The 21625-nt window shown below is 42.0% G+C and overlaps 1 protein-coding gene across 13 annotated transcripts in view; it reads right to left on the bottom strand.

Annotated features, from left to right (window-relative positions):
- The window catches only part of LRRIQ1 (leucine rich repeats and IQ motif containing 1), a 235134-nt gene that overhangs the window by 120578 nt on the left and 92931 nt on the right, over positions 1–21625 (bottom strand). For all 13 annotated transcript variants that reach the window (XR_008308467.1, XM_053255309.1, XM_053255314.1 and 10 more), the window contains 4 exons: positions 20610–20762; positions 18005–18155; positions 8519–8712; positions 6398–6525 (listed from right to left, as the gene is read on the bottom strand). Coding sequence is in view for 12 of the 13 variants with exons in the window: in XM_053255309.1 (XP_053111284.1) it covers positions 6398–6525; positions 8519–8712; positions 18005–18155; positions 20610–20762 (626 nt within the window). In the remaining variant the exon portion in view is untranslated. The remainder of the gene's footprint in view (positions 1–6397; positions 6526–8518; positions 8713–18004; positions 18156–20609; positions 20763–21625) is intronic.

The following is a 21625-nucleotide window of genomic DNA, read 5'->3' as shown; positions in this document are numbered from 1 at the left end:
TTGTGGTTTTAATATATTGTTATAAACCGCCATAGTTCATGCTGTGAAAATTGACCGGTTCTAAAATTTAAAATCTATTCTTAAAATCAATCAATAAAATAACCAGAATTAACACTGAAATAGGAAGAGAGAGGGGAGGAGAGAGGAAAAGCAGCATGCAAGCTGAGGAGGAAAGAAGCGAGGAGAAACGGTGGGTGCAATATCCTGAGAGGTGTTCACACTCAGTTAACTATGATGGCAGCTATTAAATGGGTAATTCCTAATTGATAATTCCTAAAAACTACCAAAAAGAAAAAAAAGATAATTTCACATATGATCATATGTACTTATAAGGATATAAATGTGTTGAATACAAAAAATTAAAAAGAAAAAGTGGTGTCCCTCTGATTTGGTGTAGAAGTAAAGGCTGACATTCTAACAAATGTTGCAAATACCAAATCACATTTTGTATACACAAAGAGGGATAAAAAGTTCATTCTGCAGCCTTCTGTGCCTCCCAAAAATATGTCCTTGACAGTTGTGGCATCCTCAGGGACATATTCTTGGGAGGCATAGAGCGGACTGTTAAAAACAGCACATGAAACATTTTTTGACATACACAATATTAGCCAATGTTTCCCTATTTCTTAACCATAGCAATGTGCCAGAATACTTCTTTCTCAAATGTCTATATTTAATATATATTTGAAAAATGTGAAGTGCTTTTAAAAAAAACTGTTTAGGAATTACCCACTAGTATTTTGTGACACAAGACTGTATCAGGCATTCACATTTACCTTCAAATTAGCTTTATTATTCCTACTACAAACTAAAAAGTGAAGATCTGTTATCATCTATCAAATTAGGCTTTCCTAATTGCAAATTAGGCTTTCCTACTTGGAGTTTTATTCTTTAGAAATATATGGATTCACAATCCTAACATTCATAGGGGCTTCCTGCAATCAACAAAAAGGAAATGACACTCAGTGAACACTCTTGACAAGAAATCACACAACTGCATCAGCTGCAGGATAAAAGCAAAGAAACAGCTTTTCTTTCAGCAGCTTACTTCATTACATTCAATCCTTCTGTACAGAACATCCAATCACTTATGCCATAGCAAAGGCATATGGAGCTGCTTAGAACACGGTCACATTGGCAAAGAGACTACTAAATATCAACTACTGAAATACTATGCTTTTTACTGCTTTAATCATCTCTTCCACTGATATTGTCATCCATTTAACTATGTTTACCATCATGCCTATCCACTTTGTCCTCATTCTCACTTTTGCCCAAAGGATTTAGGTTAAGACAGTGACACATACAGCAGAAGCATGTGAAACTTTGCCTGCTAGAAATGTCAGCCAGATATCCGCTCAGCTATGATGACAAAGTGCTTCCTTCCACACAACAGGAAGCACTTCACCAGCTGTCTACTGCAATACAGAAGAGCAAAGGGAAAGAAAAACACAATGTAAAACAAAGGGAAGACACTCAAGCAGGATCAAACAAGAGGGGAGGGCCCACACTCAGTGGTCAAGCATATGCTTTGTTAGTAAAAAGTCCCAGATTTACTCCTTGCCATCTTCAGTTAAAAAGGATTTCAAGGAGCAGGCTTGAGAGAGACTTCTGTTAGAGGCCCTGGAGAGCCAATGTCATAGCAGACAACCCTAGGCTACATAGACAAATAGTTTGATTCAGTGTGTGAGGCAGTTTCTTATATTCATGTGAAAAAATATATAGAGTCAGACTGGGTGAGAAAGGCTGCAGAGAAAAGTTCAGTACAGGAAGAAATAAAGAAAAAATTGAGAAAAGATAAATATTTCTGCTGAGATTCAACCAGATTCCTTCATGTTTAAGAACTTAATTTTAAAGAGTGTTTTTAGTTATTTAATTCAACTGCAGTGATATAGGCTGAATGTCATCCAGTCTGGATTTTTTGAGGCAGCCAAGATGATCTAGTGGTGTTCATTTCAATGTTGGTTATAATAATAGCATTTATTTGTCTTAAATATACAGCACATAAGGGTACATGAGTGAAATTCATGTGTTGCTTACTTGTAACTAATGATCTTTAAGTGATCCATAGACATTCATAATCCTGGATTCTGCACCTGCACAGGACCTCATGGGTGGAATGCTCAAACTCCTTGTGGTGCCCAACACCCACCTCTCATACTCAGCAATCCATCTATTTTGGTGATTAGAATGCCTCTTTCTTTGGTTCCTGGATGACCATCTCACCAGATGATCATGCTGCAAACTGAAGTTCATAGGCTCCTTGTTTTTTCTGGGTTTTGGGGGTTTTTTTTACAGTTACTGATGGGAAGGATGGAAGGGTCTTATGAATGTCTATGGGTCATTTAAAGATCATTAGTTACAGGTAAACAACCCATTTATCTTTAACATGATTCGTAGTACATTCACAGTCCTGGGTGTTTAGCAAGCTTACCCAGGATGGTGGGTGCAATAAGTTACTGTAGGACCCTTTTTAAGATACCTCTCCCCAAATTGGCAGCTGCAGCAGAGTGGAGATCAAGTGCATTATGTCTCACCCAGGGAAAGTCAGATGACCAAGTCACTGCCTTGCAAATATCACTGCTTTGAATCCCGGACAAATGAGCTGCCCAAGTTGCATAGGCTCTAATTGAGTGTGCTCTAATGTATGTGGAGGCTCAACTTTTTCGGTCCCGTAGGTCACTGATATGAACTCTACTAGCCAATGTGACATCTGTTGACATGAGATAGGTTGGCCCTTTGCTTTGCCTTGATAGGCTATGAACAGCCGCTTGCCTTTTTGAAATGGCTCTGTCCTATCCAAATAAAACAGGAGTGTTCTCCTCACATCCAAGGCATGTAAGGATGTCTCCAAAGGTGTGGTGGGATTCCTAAAAAAAGTTGGAAGCACAATATCTTGATTCAGGTGAAAGTCAGACACCACCTTTGGCAGGAAAACTGGATCCATTAGATAACTACCTTTTCTGGGAAGAACTGCGTATATGGAGTGTCAGCTCGTAAGGCTGCTAACTCATTGACCTGGTTTGCCATAGTTATGGCAACTAGAAAGGCAGTCTTCAGTGTGAACAGTTTAATAGGGATTGTTAACATCAGCTCAAAGGGTTTCCCTGTGAATGTGGATAGTACTAAGGATAGACAACATTGTTCTATTGGTTGACATATTAGGAAATAGAGGTTGTTCAGGCCTTTTAAAAATCTTTTGCAATCAGTATGGGAGCACACAGTACAGTCACCTCATCTTTTATGTTGAGATGATATTGCTGCTAAGTGTATTTTAATGAAAACATTAGCCAACTCTAAGTTTTCTAGAGTAGTCAAATATAGGAGAATTTGTCTCAGTGTGGCCTCTTCAGGAAGAAGGTCCTTAGTGGAAGCATAGCTCTTAAATCTTTTCCACTTACAGGCATAGTTTCTCCTTGTGGAGCATTAATGCTCATTCAAAATTATTTTATCTAGCAGTCGATCCTCCACACTGTCAGCTTTAGCATTTGTAGATCTGGATGAAACATCTGAACCTTGTTCTGAGATAGTAAGCTGGATGTTGTTGCAGTTGCCAGTACCTCTGGCCCGACAGACGTAATAGAATCGGAAACCACACCTGGAGCTTTTTCAGACAGCGATTTTACTTTGAGAGGGTGGGTGTATGTTCATATTTTGGCTAGATTTACCCTAAAGTCCATGCAATATTTCAGAGAGCACTTCACAAACAATTCAGATTTTTACCTCCATATTGAAACCTAGCCCAATTTATATCTGGGGTTAAAAAAATCCTCTTTTTGTGTTGGAGTATCTGTTATGTCCCGAACTCAAAGTAATATCTTGCAGTAAACCCGCAGTAAGGCCTGCTGTCTGAAAAGCCTCCTGGCGTGGTTCACCAGGGGGCCAGCAATATGCAGGTTGCATTCTCTTGTAAGATTTTGGCTAGAATTCTGCTTATAAGAGGAAAAGGAGGAAATCTGTATATTAGTTCATTCCCCCAAGTTTTCTAAAACACACTTCCTCCAGTCCGAGAGCAGTAGTTCAGGAGCTTTCTGTTGTTTCTGGTTGCAAAGAGGTATATAGGAGGAGTCCTCCAGTGTTGAAGGATTTGCTCTATGTATTTGTAATGAATCTCCCACTCGTGGGCTTGTATTCCGAGTGTCACTATGCTCAAATTGTCTGCAAGAACATTTTCTGTTCCTTTTATGTGTAAAGCAATTGGTATAATCTGGTGGACTATGCACCAGTCCTACAATTGTATGCTGAGGGAGCATAGTGACTGAGAAACCATACCTCCCTGTCTAAGTATGCAATGGCAGTAGTATTATCCAGTTCCACCTGTACAATCTTCCCTTTTATAAGTGGGAGGAAATATTTCAGCTCAAGGAACACTGCCATCAGTTCTAGGAAGTTTATGTGTAATTGCCTTTGACAGCAATTCCAATGCCCTGAGTTTTGCAACCTTCACAGTGAGCTCCCCAGCCATAGAGGGATGTATCAGTGATGACTCCGATTACAGCAGACAGGATTTGGAACTCCGGCTAACAAATTTGTTACCATCATCACAGAGATCGTAGAATTTTTGCAGGAATGTCTAGGAATTGCTGCTGACTGTATGTTTGGCTAGAAGAGAGATAGGAACAACAGCTGAAAGGGGTAGAACCTTCCCTTTCTGAAGTAAAGGAGGAGTTGCTGGCATGCACTTTATCCCCGTGAAGATAGGCATTGCCTTGAATTCTACTGCATAACCGCTAGTGACAATGCAAAGCACCCAGGCATCTGATGTCATGCTGTGCCAGACAGGTGTGTACTTGGCCAGTTTTATAGTGGTGAAAGTGGAGCGTGTCCTCCTTGTCAATATAAATAATTGATGCTGAAGGAGATAGTTGACCTGGTTAATTGTTTGCCAACACTGATGGCTTCATCGATGTCAACCCTGTGTCCTGAGTTGAAAGTACAAATTGGTCGGTAGAAGCAGGTTTACTCATTACTGATGTAGACACCGACTCTGCTGTCAGCTTCGATAATGATGTTTGACCCATCATTGGAATGCTTTGTGGCATAGAAGGCTGGGCTGTAGATGGAGATGGAGTCCAGTGGTACTTCTTTGACATCAAAGACAGTTCCTTCTCACGTGTTTTCCATTTTCTTTGAAGGAGAAGTTGCACACATGCTCATCAGAGATCCTTTTCTGCTTGTGTCTTTTGTGCTGTGCTGCCGAGGCGCAGTCCCTCTACACATCAGCTGGATACTTGCACTCAAGCTACCTCAAGGCCAAAGCTGCGCTCAGCATCAAAGGCTTAGGCTGGCCCAACGATGTCAGCAGCTTCAATATCGGTGTCGGCATTGGTAGGCAGGTATAGCCTTGGTAATCTTCTTTTTCTCACTGAGTCATCTGGGAGGTCCGCTGCAGTTGCCACTGGTTCATCTGGCAGCGACTCAGGGTTGGGCCTTATTCATAGTCACCTCTAAGCTTTGGAATGTGCTTCCCACTGAGATACAAGGCTCAACATCATTGTGGCCTTTAAGAAGGCCTTGAAGACAGATCTTTTTCAGCAGGCTTTTAGATGAACCTTTTAATTGCTTTAATTGTTTATAACTGATTTTAACTCTGTTTACATAACTGTTTTAATTAGTTTTGTTTATTTTATTACATTGTATCTTGAGGCAGTGCATAATTGTATAAACAAGTGTGAGTAAACAAATGGATATATAGAGAAAAATAAAAATGGAAGTGTCAAATGGCAGGAAATGCAATATGTCTAGAGTTGTAACATATATAGATAAGCGTGATGATAATTCACAATCACAGGAATTGGTGAATCATCATCATGCTTATCTTGTGTACCTTAAAACTCATTACAAGACCTGGCCTCTTACACTTCTTGCTATTTAACACTCCTGGTTCTTTTTTTCCTCCTCTACACTCATTTATGCTACCAGCAATTGTGTTAGTCTTTAAGGTCTCACTAAGCAATTCCTTGGTTTTCCTACTATAGACATCCAGATTTTTAAATTAGTGGCCAACTAGTCAGTGGTGCTGACTGACTCAGTACTCATGCTGCATGAAGAAGAATTCCAGAATAATACAGCACCAGCACTTGTGGGGGAGGGGATTTGCCAATCTCCCCTTCTTCCAGAAGCATGCATAATGAATGGGATTCTTTCCTATCATCTACAATATCATTCATTTTTAGAGTTTTATATCTTGTTATAAAACATCCCTGAATTCAAATAAAGTTAGTCAGGAATGAGCATCACTGAAATGAGGTAAGTAAGTTGTTAGTTTTATATCTATATTAATTTATGTCTCTCTCTATTAATTTCATTGGGACTTATTAACATTCTTTGGATACCACCCATTATTCTGAACAGACCTTTGTGGACTTTTAAAAATATATAATTATTTCACTGTTACCTGTTTTGTGAGATGAAAAGTATCTGTAACAAAGGCAGCCAATACAGAGAAAGCTTTTCCAATGATGAGATGCTGTTGTCTTCCAAGTATAATTCTCTTAGCAATACATGATCTTCCAAGCTGGGGAGCTAAATATAAAATGAGCAACATATTAATGGCATGTTATAGTAAGAATATCTGTCAGGCTAAGATTACTAAGTCTTTGAGATCATGGGTGTGAAGTTAGGGGGGATGGGGAGAAATGTCCCACCACAATCAAATCCTGCTTATATCAGATTCCAGATTATGTCATGTAAGTCTCTTAATGGAAAAGAGAACTTGCAAAAGAGAGCTTAGAAGATTAATTGTACAGTATATTAGTATGCATATTCTCATTTGGCAGGTGTGTGTGTGTATATATAAAAAGAAGTATAAAAAGAAGTGTGAGTATAAAAAGAAGAAAAGTGTAAGCAGTGAGGCAAAAGGCCGTTAAATTCAAGTGACATTGGTATATCGCCAAATATTTTCAAGATAAGCACAGTGACCATTCACAACAGCAGCAATTTGTGATAACCTAGACCTTGTACTCAGAGATTACCAAGAACCAGTTTTGCTGGTTCAGCTCAAATCCAAACTGGATTGGAGTCGGTCCGGCCCGGTCTGGGCTTGGCTGAACTGGGTCCAGTCCGGTTTGGCCTTCAAGCTGGCAGAGCCAGCTCATGGAGTATATTTGTAAAGGAGAATTCAGCTAGGATTCCCCTTTACCAGTAAAGTGGGATTCCCTAGCTTAAGGGAGGTGCTAGTGAAAGAGGAATCCTTACCTACAAAATGGAGGCCCTGGGGGCTGCGGGGGCTCTTCCAACCTGCCCGCTGGCCTCCCAAATGATTGTGGTCTGATTCTGGCCTCTGCGATTTGGGTCTCTGCCCCCATTCCTTTGGGGCCAAATAGTGTGGACACACAAATAGCCTTTGCACACACACAGAGGCCTGAATCGGGCTGCAACCAGCCCAAACTGTCATTTGGGAGGCTGGCAGGCAAGTTGGAAGAGCCCCAGCCTCAGATGGCTCCACTGCAGCTGTCTCCGCTGTCCCTGGGACCTTCATTTTAAAGGTAAAGTATTCCCTTTCACTTGCCCTCCTTTAGGCTAAGGAATTCCACTTTACTTGTAGAGGGAATCCTAGCCAGATTCCACTTTACAAGTATAACCCCCAAGCTTGACACAAGAGCCGGTTCTTTGAATTTGGGCAGGGGGAGTCCGTTTTGAACCTGGACTGGCACCTCCCTCCAGGAGCCAGCACTGGCAACGCTGCAGCTGTGACCTACAGGGGAGAGGGAGATGTAAGCAATGGGATGGAGGAATAGGAGTGCAGCTCAGGCAGGGGCGTAACTACCATTAGGCAAGGGGAGGCAGTCGTCTTGGGGCCCCACAGCCTCGAGCCCCCCCCCAGAGGCACATCACATGACTCCCCACCCGCCCATGTTGCACCCCCTATAAATTATGTTGAGTCTCATGGAGATTGGCAGGAGCAGAGAGGAAAAAAACTAGATTCAATGTGAACTAGATATTCACCATATTCATAACGGGGATGGGAGTGTGAGTGCACTATATATTGTGAAGTGTGTTTGTGTATGTATATCAGTGAGAGGCCCATTTAAAAATCTTGTCTCTGGGCCCCCTCCAACCTTGCTACGCCCCTGAGCTCAGGTGAGGGTGGAGAGAACTCTGAGGTAAGGGGGCTGTGGCAGGGGTAAGGGGAGCAATCAAGTACTAGCGCGCAGATGCTCTGTGCAGGTTACGCTAGTTTATATTTAAAATAAGTACATGGGGTGTAGTAAGGTTGGAATGGGCCCTGGGACAAAAAGTGAAGATGAGTCCCTGCCCTCCACCCACCCTTCAGAGAGGTGCAAGTGAGGGAGCAAAGAGCAAGCTGTCACCCAGCTGGCAGGCCCCCTCCATCAGAGGACCCCAACCCACCCTTGTTCAATTGTAACTACTAAGGAAGTACACTTTGTTTTGACTTATCAAATTTATAGACAACTAATTCATTAATAAATTAAAATTTATATTTTTAATAAACTAAAAAAAAATTAAAATTAGGAATCAGTTGTCGAAATCACCCATATAAAAGTCAGTGCTTTACCTCAATGAGATTATTCCCCTGTAACTTCAGAATTTGAAGAAGTCCACAATTTTCAATGCCTTCAACATGGGTAAGATGATTAAAGGAGCAATCTATGTATACTAAACTGGGAGTATCAGAAAGTCCTTTGGTGCTGATCAATTGATTGTGATTCACAACCAGTCGCTGGAGATTCTTCAATGACTTCAAGCCAACTGTGGGCAGGGGGAGGGAAAGAGAGAGAGAGGAGGGGAGGGGGAGAGAGAAGTTCAATATTTTAAAGCACATTAAAATACACAGTCTTTAGTTTACATATTCAGGAATACAACAGGTATGCATATTTACAGTATATATCAAGATTAATATGTCCCTGCCTTAGTATTTTTACCTTTATTTTATTATGTATTAATAAAATATTTGTATGAAATATATACAGTTTTTTTCTGCATGGTTTCTAAGCATCAGAAAGCATATAACAGGTCTAGTTTACATAACATAAAAATGAATCAAGCTTTCATAATACAAAAATTATCAATCAAAAATACAAAAAATATCAAGCATCAGAAAGAATTGCCATATCTAGCTTACATAATATAAAATTATCAAACTACTTTCCCATTCTTCTTGATTAAGTTTTGTAACTCTTTTAAGACATTTTTGACAAGTGTGAGGGCAGTTACAATGTGGTTATATTAAAACAGGAAGTGTATATTCGCATCAAAATAGACTTTAAAATTGCACGATAAACCAATTTAACAAAAAACCAATTTAAGCAAAATTTATCTAACAAAAAAATCCATTTATCCATTCATATGTGAAATCTTTCTAAGACTTCTCCACTTGAAAGCAAACACGTTTACTTTCTTCACCTAGAGAGGCCGATAAACCGTTGTAACCAGTTGTCTTGGTTACAACTGCTAAATTGGCGGGGGTGGGGGTGGGGGTGGGACTAGCAACCTTCTATTTTAAAAGTTATGCTTGAAAAAAAGAAGAGAAGCTTTTAAAATTAAATGTCTTTAAGCAGAATATTCTAGGTCATTTAGTAGAATACAAATTAATTTTACTCCAATAAGAATAAACATGTTGTAGTCTGGATATTAATTAGAACCTATAATACATAAGAGCATGTCAGCAGAAATTCTGAAAGGCACACTTTTTGTAACACATCATCATCAAACTAATAATTCGCTAAGATGTACCCGTGGCTAATCCCATATGTGGCAGATCTTGCAAGAGTTCGCAAGCGAGCTGCTGGGAGTGGGAGAGGAAAGCAACAGCAGTGGTGGCGAAGATAAGGCCAACTGGCAAGCCAATGGGCAGGTAGGCGGGCAGGCAGGTGGGGAGAGAAAGCAGCCGGGTGGGGAAATGGGTGACCAGCAAGCGGGGTGGGGCGAGAATGGACAACTGGGGGAAGGGAAGAACTGGCGTCTGGCAAATGGGGGGGGGGATGGGTGAGCAGGGGGAAGGAAGAATGGGTAACTGGCGAGCAGGGGGAGGGAAGAATGGGTGACGGGAGAAGGAAGAATGGGTGAGCAGGGGGAAGGAAGAACGGGTGATGGGGGGAAGGAATAGGCAAGGGGGGGAGAGCCAAAGGCTGAGTGCACTAGCACACAGATGCTTTGTACGGGTTCAGCTAGTTTATACTAAACTTTGTCAACAGCTGGCAGCAGAGAGCAACCACGCATATCCACTCTTCCTCAAAGAATTTGTTCTCTCCCCACCCAAATGTAGGTTACAATAAGTGCTGTGAGAGGCTAGGCTGAAAGGTAGTGACCAATGCATGGTCACCCAGTGAGCTCTGTGTGGATTTGAACTCAGATCTCTACACTATGGTGAGGCCGTTCTTACGTGCAGCCTAACCTAGGCTAGGAAGCCCAGCCTGGCTTAGGTGCTCTCTTAACCTGGACTATCTCCTCGTGTGTGAGCATGGGCTGTTTCCAGCCCGGCTACACACAGAGTCAGGTGCTTAGAGTGCCAGTCTCTTGGGGGAATCCTCCAATAAACTAGAGCTGCGGGCTGTGCCATTCAGCACCACTCATATGGGAGCGTGATTTGCACTTCTAGAACAAGAACTCACTCATCCGGGGAGAAGGTGAGTAAAACAAGCCTCCCTCCCACCCACCCGGTCATGTGAACGACCTCTTTAATGATTCTTTTGTATATGTGTTATATAGATACAGTGGGATCAGCAAACCATAGGCTAATATGTACAATGACAATTGTGTAAGTATTTGTAACTGATTGCCAAGACCCCTCCCGGCACCCTCCCTCTACTGCACGTTTGGCATTATGTGACCCTCCCACTCTCCTATACAGCAATGAGAGTTTTAACTTATCACTGTTAAGGAGCTAAGCCAGAATTGTTTTTGCCCCTTATCCCAAACAGGTTAAGGGTGGGTGGGTGTGTTTTGGCTAGTCCTCACTGCTTCAGTTAGGAAATGTAGGTTAGATGTTTGCAAACATTTTAACACTGGAAGGTTGATGAGGTTAGAAGCTTTCTGTGAGAGTGCTTTATACAAGAGTAAGGGAATTGGCGGGCATCCTGAGGCATCATTGAGTGAAGGGGTTTCCCTGGACCTGTCCCTCAGGGTCACAGGGATAGGAGGAAGGGGAACAGAGTCCCTTGTGGAAGAACTGGTTCACAGGCTCAGGGATAAAAAACTTGGGTGGTAGAAAAGAAGTTTGGAATCTTTCAAGATATCTTAGTGTGTGTGGCAAGTGTCTGGATTCAGGATACTCTGCTCATAGACAAGGTATCCTTGGCCTAGAAAGTCGGGACAGATCTTTGTGCCACAGAAGAATAGTGACCTACAATGGCATGGGGTAGATTAAGTACTTTGTTGCAGATCTTTCCATTTGATTAATAAAGTTGTGGTCTTTCATATACCCCCAAATTGGTTGTCTTACCTCTTTATCTGCATCTGGGAGCAAAGAACACTACCATGTACTGAACATTTGGTGACATACAGTCTGAGAGTCAGTTTTTTGAACTGAAGTTGTTTTTTCTTAGAATTATGGTTGCAATCTAAAGAAGTGATTTGCATCTACGTAAAAGAACTTTATATACAATGGAGGCTTGTTTTATGTTCTTGCCATTTCCACTGCCAAAGAAACAAGGTGATTTTAAAACTGAACTGCTAACGATCTCTTTGGCTGTGACAATTCAAAGAAAACATTTTTGGACTGTGGCCTATGTTTAAGGGTAAACAAAAACTATCCTTAGAATCTCAACATAAGATCCATAGGCATGAATTCTGATCACATTTAAAACATTATGTCTAATATGAATCCAGCAAACAGCATCAGACATCCTACAAGTCTTATCATTTACTTAGGAATCAAATTCCGCAGCTCTTGGTAGCGCTTACTTTCAAGTAAATGAGCTTAAGAGTAGCCCAAAAGTCATACGCTCCATGATAACAAATTTTTAAGAACTAAAACATTGATTCAGATATGTGCATGCCAAAGTGTTCCACCAATAAAGAATGGGCTACTACTCTTGAATTACTGAAAAATGATTTCAAATACACTTCCAACATAATACACAAATGGGCAAAACAATATTTTGGATTTTTGTATGAAATGCATGTAACCTTCAAAGCTAACTAGCACCATCTACTGGATTCATAACAATTTTATTTAAATGACATAAAATACTAAAGAAACAGTCATTTGGATTTATTTATGCATATTCACTTATTCCTGAGAGAAGATGATTATCTCTTCTAAAATACCAGTATGAACAAAGCAGCGGGATTCAAGTGATAGCATACATTATTGCTAAATGAAAAATGATCAGTGAGATATTTTGCTTCTTCTCTTGATTTCTTACCTAGTATCTCTAAATACATTTGGATATTCTCAGAAGAATTTCATTAGGTATTGGGGGGGGGGGGAATTAGCGGTTTGTGATTATTATATATATGTGATTATTACCTTATGCCTAGATGTAATCTATTATCGATACCTCTAATGGAAATTAATCAGTGTAAGCATATCGGAGGGGAAAGTACCATGCCAATAGGCAGGATGGAAGGAAACAGAAATGATAAAGTAGCAGCTTTTCCCTCCTGCGTGTTTCTGTTAAGGAATGGGATAACACCTTCAGTTGTTGGGATCTACTCTTTAATAAACTACTATTGCACATTCCTGTTTCCTTCCTTTCTACCTGTCAGTGTGGTGCTTTTCCCTCCTGTGTGCTTCTAAAAACCAGGAGGTAGCATATCTGATGCACTGCCAAATACATCAGGTTCCAACTCGACCCAACTGTTGCATTGTCAGGCAGGGACATGTCAGCCCTTCCATCTGTTCAGTTCTGTTAGGTCAGGTGGGAAATCCAACAGCCCTGTGAGTGGTGAGAGTGCTTCGGGGAAATGGAATTTCTTTTGACTGCAGCATCAGAAAAGACTACTAGTCTCAGAAGCCCCCATGCCACTCAGGGGACATGGAAGGAAAGTCAAAGAAAAAGGGCGGGGGGATACTTTTAAATCCCAAGCCACAGAAGGCAGTCCCCTTTGTGTGTATGCTTCAACTTTGATCTGGAGGGGGCAACATGGCCTGTCCCCACCTAGTCACAAGGAAATGAGGAGGTGGTGGCAGTGATGAGAGTTGACTGAGCTCTTAGATTTCCAGTGGCGCTCATCATGACTGCAGGCAGCCAACCAACAATTCCTGCTGTTGGGAGGCTTCCTGCTGTTATGCTTGTTGGGGTCCCGTTAATTCCCAACATAGGGCAAGTTGGGTCCGATAGGTCTGTTAGACAGACATGACTCACAACCCTAATATCCCTATCTCCAGGAAATTACAATAAGTCCAGTAGGATGCATCACCTTTCTTAATTTGCCTCTGTGACATTTCCTAAACATTCTTAGTTATAAGTAAGCACTATTAACATCAGTGGGACTTACATCTGAGTGAACGTTGTTAGGACAGAACTGTCAGTGAGAAAGTTCAAACATTCAGGTAATAAGCACACAGCATTCAACGTAAACAAGACAGGAGGCTCATTCACATGACCCTCACCTGGATACCGGGAGTGCCTAGCCAGGGGGTGGAAAGCTAGGCAAATTCCTGATAGGCAGTCATGCAGACTTGAAAAGCAAGGTAGGAGGAGGGAAGGGCCTGCGTCAGATGGGTGTGCTGGGGAGATTATCTACCCAGCATTTTACCAGGGTGGATGAAAGGAGGTTCGACCCAGCTCCTGCCTCCCACTAGTCACTCCCCCTTCCTCCTACCTTGCTCTTGAAGTTCACATGACTGCGTATCAGGAGTGAGCCTGGATCTCCTACCCAGGCTGGACACTGCTCTTACCCATGTGAGGATCATGTGAACAAACCTAAAAACAATTAAAAAATAATAATAATACATTTTTTAACAACTGTATGTACGGGATGCCCCTTTCTGGGCATTCAGTTTCACATCACTGGGCTCAGATATAAGAAATTGTGCTAACAATTGTGCTTAGTTCATTGTTCTTAACTAAGAATCCACAGTATCATTTCTGGTTCCAAATTTATAATAGACACTCATGGTTCAGAACTGTTTTCCTGCTTTTTGTTTCTCATCTGCTCAGGATCCATCTCAGCTTCATAAGTTCATTCCCATCTCCACAGTGCAGCAGTGTCTTGAGATGGAGCAATGACCCTCACTGGATTTTGTCAATGGTCAGCTGAACAGGACACCACAGTTAGCACAAACTGGTTTGTAAGCCAGTTTCAAACAGTGGTTTCAGATCCTAGTTTGTCAGCCTGCAAAAAACAAGGTTTCTGGGCAGGCTCAGGTTCAGACAGTGGCCGCATTCACACAACACAAAACTAGAGGCCCCTTTACCACCAGTTTCAGAAACTGCAGGTCCAAATGCAGGCAACCACAGTTTTGCAAAAAAGAAAAAGAAAAAGAAAAAAGGACCCACAGTTTCCCTCCCCAGACTCCAATTTGTACCTCCAATTTGTACTGGTGAACCCTCTGGTTTTGCGGTGCCAGTGTTACATCCAAACGCTGACACTGCAGTTTCCCCCTTCTGCAACCGGAGTTGAGGAAGAAAACTCCTCCCTCACTCAAGCTGCTATTGACTGCCGGGGCTGTCTTTCAATAGAAGAAAAACCCAGCAGCCAGTTCCCCCTCTTCCCTGCAATAAGTGAGATTACACAGTACGGAACCGTGGGTCCTTTGGACCCGCAGTTCCGCGTTATGTCCGAAGATGGCCCTAATGTGAACCCATGGCTTAGCAGCTAAAGAAACTATGATTTTACATTATGTTCCAACTCAGCCAATGTGTAAAACAAAGGTAACACTAAACAGTAAATAACTAAAGTAAAATGTTACCATAGGCCTTATTTTAAATAAGTACCCAAAAAACCATTTGAAACTAAATGTATTACGTGTCAACTGGGAAAGAAGAGATGGGGTGTTACAGCACTGCAACTTCCAAATCTACTAGGGGAAATTCGACAGGATTTAGAGATGGATGAGGGGGTAAACGCTGAAATACACAAGTGTATCTTTGTGTAATTCCATAAGTTTTTTTTAAAAAAAATAAACCCTATCAATATGTTATTGTGTAACATGAAATGTATGCTATGTAGCTTACTAACCAGACCTCCCCAAAGCAGCTGATGAGGACAGAAAAGCAGGCTCCAAGTGGTTTTCTTGAACATCTACTTTCTCATTCAAACTCCTCTCACTAACGGGTATGCACAGTGCTTTCATTGTATATACAGACAGGACAGGAGGCGTTTACCCCATTGGCTCTGTAGTCTTCATATCCAGGACTCATCAATTCATATTATGTCACTCTCACATTAATCTTTCAGATACACTACCTCAGGAAATCCATCCGAAACAAGTAATCCCTTACAGTACTACTGGCACTGAAGACAGATTGAACACAGATTCTAGCATTTCTGCTACCAATCAGTCTACCTTGTCGGTTTACCTTGGATTACAGATCTTTGGGATTTAATGAACACCAACATTCATTATTCTGCATGCAGAAGTTTTTTGCCTAAGGAATCCAAGTCACTTTAATATGGAGAATTTAACAATCCACAATATAGCCAACTGGATTGGCTGCATGACCACTGAAAATGCTCAAATTTTAAAAACCCATTTTTCAATTTTTGATATACTTACTTTAAAAATGGCTTCTTTTAAACTTTGCATTTTGTAATTTTGAGGGTGGTACAGAAACTTTTACAAGTCATCATATAGAGCAGCTTTTCTGAACAGAAGGTTCACTCAGCTACTTCGGTATCATTTTGAAGAACAATGGGAGAAAAAAACATTGAACGAGAAAATAGATTGAAATGAGATCTTCAAATCAGCATTTCTCCCCTGGTGTATTATGTGGGAACTTTTTGTTTGTCTAGTTTCTTGGATGCATCTTTTATTGCCAGAAAAGCAACTAATGAAATCTTTACTTTTATTTAGTGTGTTCTGGGTATCAGCACTTTTTAAAATTCATCAAATGAATCCAAACTTTTTCAAAATAGTTTCCTGATATATTGCTATTTCATTTACAGTAGGAGGAATCTGAATCTCAAATCAATTCGAATAGAATCTGGCACGATTTGAATTGGACCTGAATCTAGCCAATGGACCACAGGGGTGATTTGTTATGTCTGCAAATCACTAGGCATGTGCACGGACCGGTTCGGAGGCCATTCTAAAGGCCTCCAGACCGGTCCGGACACGCGTGGTTTTGGTTCGGGTGGGAGGTTCTAACAAAGTACGGGGGGGGCTTTACTTACCCCCCAAAGAACGTCACCGAATTCTTTTGAGTAAGCGGGCGGCATACCTCCCTGCCACCCGCTTCATTCCCCCTCTGGCGCGGCTCTGTCTGTCTCCTTTAAATTCTTCATCGGGCGGCAGGGTATCTTCCAGTCCCTGCCGCCCGGCTCTTCAATGTCCCCGATCGGCTGGCGGCCGCCCGCCCCCTGTGCAGCCTCAAGACCCCTGCCGCCCCTTCCCTTCCCATTTCAAGGGGTCGGCAGGAGAACTCCCCTGCCGACCCCGTCCCCTTCCCCGGCTGCACTGCAAATGGCTTCTAGGAAGCCTTTTGCGCAGGCGCACAAAAGGCTTCCTAGAAGCCATTTGCAGTGCAGCCGGGGAAGGGGACGGGGTCGGCAGGGGAGTTCTCCTGCCGACCCCTTGAAATGGGAAGGGAAGGGGCGGCAGGGGTCTTGAGGCTGCACAGGGGGCGGGCGGCCGCCAGCCGATCGGGGACATTGAAGAGCCGGGCGGCAGGGACTGGAAGATACCCTGCCGCCCGATGAAGAATTTAAAGGAGACAGACAGAGCCGCGCCAGAGGGGGAATGAAGCGGGCGGCAGGGAGGTATGCCGCCCGCTTAATCAAAAGAATACGGTGACGTTCTTTGGGGGGTAAGTAAAGCCCCCCCCGTACTTTGTTAGAACCTCCCACCGCAGTGCCGGACTGCTGCTCCGCAGTTCCGTGCACACCTCTACAAATCACCCAAATCATCTAGATTTGGGTACAAATCGATTTGTACCCAAATCGATTCACACATCCCTAATTTACGGTGATGTAAATTACATGCAAACACAGTTTAGTAAACACAAACTTGCATGTACACGTTCCTAGGCACTGTGTCTTTTTCAAACTCTTACATGAGCAAAAACCTAATGGGTGGGGCTATGTAGATAAGAGCAGCTTCCATTTTCAGTCGGACCGGGCCCAAAATGAGGCAACTGCTTCAGGCAGTGGATTATTGGGGTCCACAGTCATTTCACTGTGGCCCTACTCTACTCTTCACCCTCACTGTCCCCAACTCTACTCCTCTTTAGTGCCACAGCACACACTCAGTACTCCTTCCACACTCACTGCAGCTGAAGAGGAATAGAATAGATTAGGAGAGGACTAAAGTGTCTCTTTAGCCTTCTCTTCATGTCCTCTTCTGCTTCATCCTCTTCCATTTCAAATACAGTGAACACAAGAGGAGGATGGAGCATTTTGTTTGCTGCAGTGGTGTACAGAGAGGAGGAGGAGGTGGTGGCGGTACAGGTGGCATTTTGCACTCCACCGCCTCAACACTAAATAGCAGAATCCTTGCCTGCTTCCTCTGGAGTACCTGAAATATATGGCCTTTCCTCTGTCCCCGTAACAACAATAACTATTTTACTAGTTTAATTTATATATTTTTAATCGTGTGAGTTGGGGGGGGGGGATGGCTAAGTACAAGGGCCATGTATAATTATTTTACAGTGCTTTCAACACCCAATCAAAATGACTATATATAGAAAGAGAAAAGAGGAGTGAAGATGTCACAGGTCCCAACCACTTAAAGAGGAGGAGCAGGGGTAAATTTTAACAACACAGAAAATCTTTATTAAACATGGTTATTAATATACTAATGACAGTAGCATTACACCAGGGGAAAGCAAGTTTTGGCAATCCAGCTGTTCTTGAACTACAGCTCCTATCATCCCCAGTCATATTATTGCCTTCTCCTGTTCCACAATTCCAACATTAAAAATAGTTAGTTCCTTACCAATTCGAGTAAGTTTATTGTGGGAAAGTTCAAGATTCCAGAGATTATTGCAGCCATATAATCCATGAAGTGATGAAATATTATTGTTGTTCAGAATCAGAATGCAGAGATTCTCTAGATTCTCACAGTTAATCACCTGAATATTGTTTTCCTGTAATAAAGAGGTGGGGGGGGGAGTAGACATTTTTCTTTAAATTTTCAGACTGACTAAAAATATTTTAAACTCTGGTTCTCAATAAAACTCATACAAAGTCTATTACAAGAAGGATAAATACCTTTTTATATTTTTATGGGTTTTATATTTTGATAGATATTTCTACTTTATGTAGAAATATTAACACATATTTCATTTAGAAGAGAATGATGGTGTTGCTGAACATCCTTCTCCCATTAAACATGGATGAAAATATATTTAGGATTACAACCAACAATCTGAAGTTGGAAATATATAAATATAGTTGAATATACATATTGTTTGGTGAAAGTTAGCTGATGGCTAAATATATCACATTTCACTTCTACTTTGCTGTGCTATTGGGGACACTCTAAACCAGTGAGTACTTCTGAATAACTTTGGCCTGTTATATACGTCAAAGATCACTTTCTGAGTGGTTGGTAAGACTCTTCTGGCATCTGATCTGCTTAGACCACAAGAGATTGGAATTTACCCATTTCCGCAGACTGCTAATTTCTGTTTCATAGCTTTGAAACACTCAGATCATAGAACAAAACTGCAGTCAGTGGAGGAGGGGGGGGAAAGTATTTCAGTCTTATCTACAATGAGTCTTCTGTGGCGAAGTTATACTGATGTTCGCTTGTACTGGTATGATCAAAACAGTAAAAATAAAGAAACAGAACAACTGGGTTATGGAAATTGAGGCTGGGTTCACATGTGACATTGAGCCGGTGGTTTGGCTAAACCACCAGAGACCCAAGCATACATGCAAGCCCTACTTCTGGTCTTGGGAAGGATATGCTGAGACTGTGTGATGTACAAAACCACCAATTTCAGCAGATTCTGCCCTACTTGCGGTACAGAACTTGACATACACCCCTCTTCAAATCTAAGTCACAGATGTCCAATTCCATATTGCAGGTAGAGTAGAATACGCCAAGATTTGTGGGCTTGTATGACATGCCCACATGTGACAAGTCCTCGTGTATGCACTTAGGGCTTTGGTAGCTCAGCCAAACTGCCAGCATGGCGTGATATGTGAAACCGGCCTAACTGTTATTCACTAAAATTATTTCCTATTCATTTGTGGATGATTGCCGGTTAATCTCAGGGTTGACAGTGCAGCTACGTTACTCCTAAAGAGCAGTAGGCCTGAGGCCAGAACTACACATGATGAGGCAAACAGAAGTTCCCAACTCTGTGCTTCCCTGGTCAGGCTAATGCAGAAATGGGCATTTGCAGATGAGAACTGGTAGATGGGAGGGGCTTTCGAACCCAACCCCAACCTGCTGCTATGCCCTTGCAATGTCTTCTGGTACCTTTTCTTCCAATGCAGTTCAAGGACCAGAAAAGAGGCTGGCTGAGAGGAAAACAGCCAGGATGACAGCTCCTCAAAGTGCATTTAGAAACACATCTAAGCAGATTTTAACCAAGATTAGCAGCACAGTCCCAGAACGTAACACCAATTCCAGAAAGTGGGGAGGCCCATGCCCAATTTCAAAAGCTTTATGCCATTGTTGCTTCTGAACTGGGACTTTGTGATCTTTATTCTCAATCTAAATGCCAAAAATGATAGCTCAAACATTTTCAATTTTCAACGACAATTTAGGGATCATCATAGATGCTCACGGTTGTCTCTGACAGGTTTTTTAAAACTCTTGCAAATGTTTATACAGGAGAACCTCCATATCTAAGAGTTTCTGTTCTCTGCTACTACCATGGATATGGAAACCATCAATACTGAGTTATTGGTGCAAAGGGATCACGGGGGTTAGGCTGCAGGAGAGGAAAATCACCATTTTATTTTTATATTTCCCTTTTTAAAATGGGGTTAAAAGGCCCTAGAAATGCAGAGAGGTGGCCTAATGTGCTCTATGGGTCCCCAGCAGTCCAGGAATTTCCCCCAGAAGTAAAAGATCAGCCAAAATTTGACCACAAATCACCATTTCCCCCCTCTGTTTTTTAAGGGGGGGGGCTAAAAGGCCCTAGAAATGTGTGCGGGGGAGGGGCTGCCTAATGTGCTCCACGGGTCCCAGCAGTCCATAAATGCTCCCCAGGAGTTGCAAATTGGCCAAGATCAGCCAGAAATCACCTATTTTTTTGCCCACTTTTTAAAATGAGCCATAAAAAGGCTCCCTTTGTCAAAATGGAGGTCAGAAATGACCTCCGAGGTAATTTTCAGCCATCCTGAACCATGGATATTTGGCTCTAAACACTTTTTTACATGCCCCCCCCCCACCCACACCAAGGTTGGATTTCTGTTAACTGACCGCGGATATGCAAATTAACAAAGTTCCACTATTAACAAGGTTCTCCTGTATAATCCACACATGCTACATTAGACCCACAGCTAAAACATTGTAGTTAAGACAGGATGTGTTAAACCCAGTTTTAAAAATAGTTCTGACTTCAAAACAAAAAAATTGATACCTCTACATTAATGTACTTTAGATCTTTGCAGCTGCTGAGCCCTTCCAAAGTGAGTAATCCACAGCGCCTAAGACTCAAGAACTGAAGTTTTGAACACTGTGACAATGTGGAGAGGCTGCAACCAGGCAAATCTTGAAAGTTAACTGTAGTAACCTGCATGTATGCCATAAGAAAAAATAATAATCTTACAGTGTTGAAATTATATTCATAACATAAGAATTGCCATTCCATATCACCCAATATCCTGTCTCTAGCTGTCCAAGAATAAGGCGGGGAAAATACAAAGTCATACCTGTGGCAGAAAAACCATTAACTCCAATGGTTTTCTCATCTCACCTCTTTAATTCAGCAACATGGCTTGTGTCAACTCTTGTACGTGAGAGTAAAGCCCTATTCAGACACCAGGCTGTACATGTGTATAGATGTCTGTACACTCGTATATGTGTTTATAATGAATGTACCCATGTTCATTTTAAACATGAACCAGGATACAGGCACCACAAATGTATGGTACAGATAGGAATTGTACTGCTGTACCTGTATTTAACATAATGTTTGAATAACTGTATCTGTGTGCAGATCTGTACCTGGGTATCCTGCATACTTGTCATATGAATGTTCAACATAGTGTCCTCTTTCCCTTCCACCAACATACAGTCTATGTAAAGGTGTACATCTTTTTGGAGACTTGGGATCAGGTACACTCCTTCCTTATGTCTGACTATTGAATATTTCTGCAAGGGGATCCTACATCAATAGAACTAAGGCATCTAGCTGTTACAGTGGAGCATGAGTTTCAACTTGGTTTAAAAAGAGGTTGTTCTTATGACAAAGTGGGGAGGGCTGGAGGGAAGGCAGGAGCCTGTCTTCCCCGACATGATCTGAGCTACTTTTGGGCTTGTTGCAGGTGTGCCCACATGATCAGTGCTGCAGTGAACAGGGCAGCGACCTGGGCTAGCCCTGTCCTACCCAAGTAGGGCAGGCTTTGAGAACAACCTTACATTATTCCAACAGGA

This window comes from Hemicordylus capensis, chromosome 5 (genome assembly GCF_027244095.1).
Source record: "Hemicordylus capensis ecotype Gifberg chromosome 5, rHemCap1.1.pri, whole genome shotgun sequence".
In the NCBI taxonomy this organism is placed as follows: Eukaryota; Metazoa; Chordata; class Lepidosauria; order Squamata; family Cordylidae; genus Hemicordylus; species Hemicordylus capensis.
The sequence above is the reverse complement of the archived record's forward strand: the minus strand, read 5'-3'. Positions and strand labels throughout refer to the sequence as shown.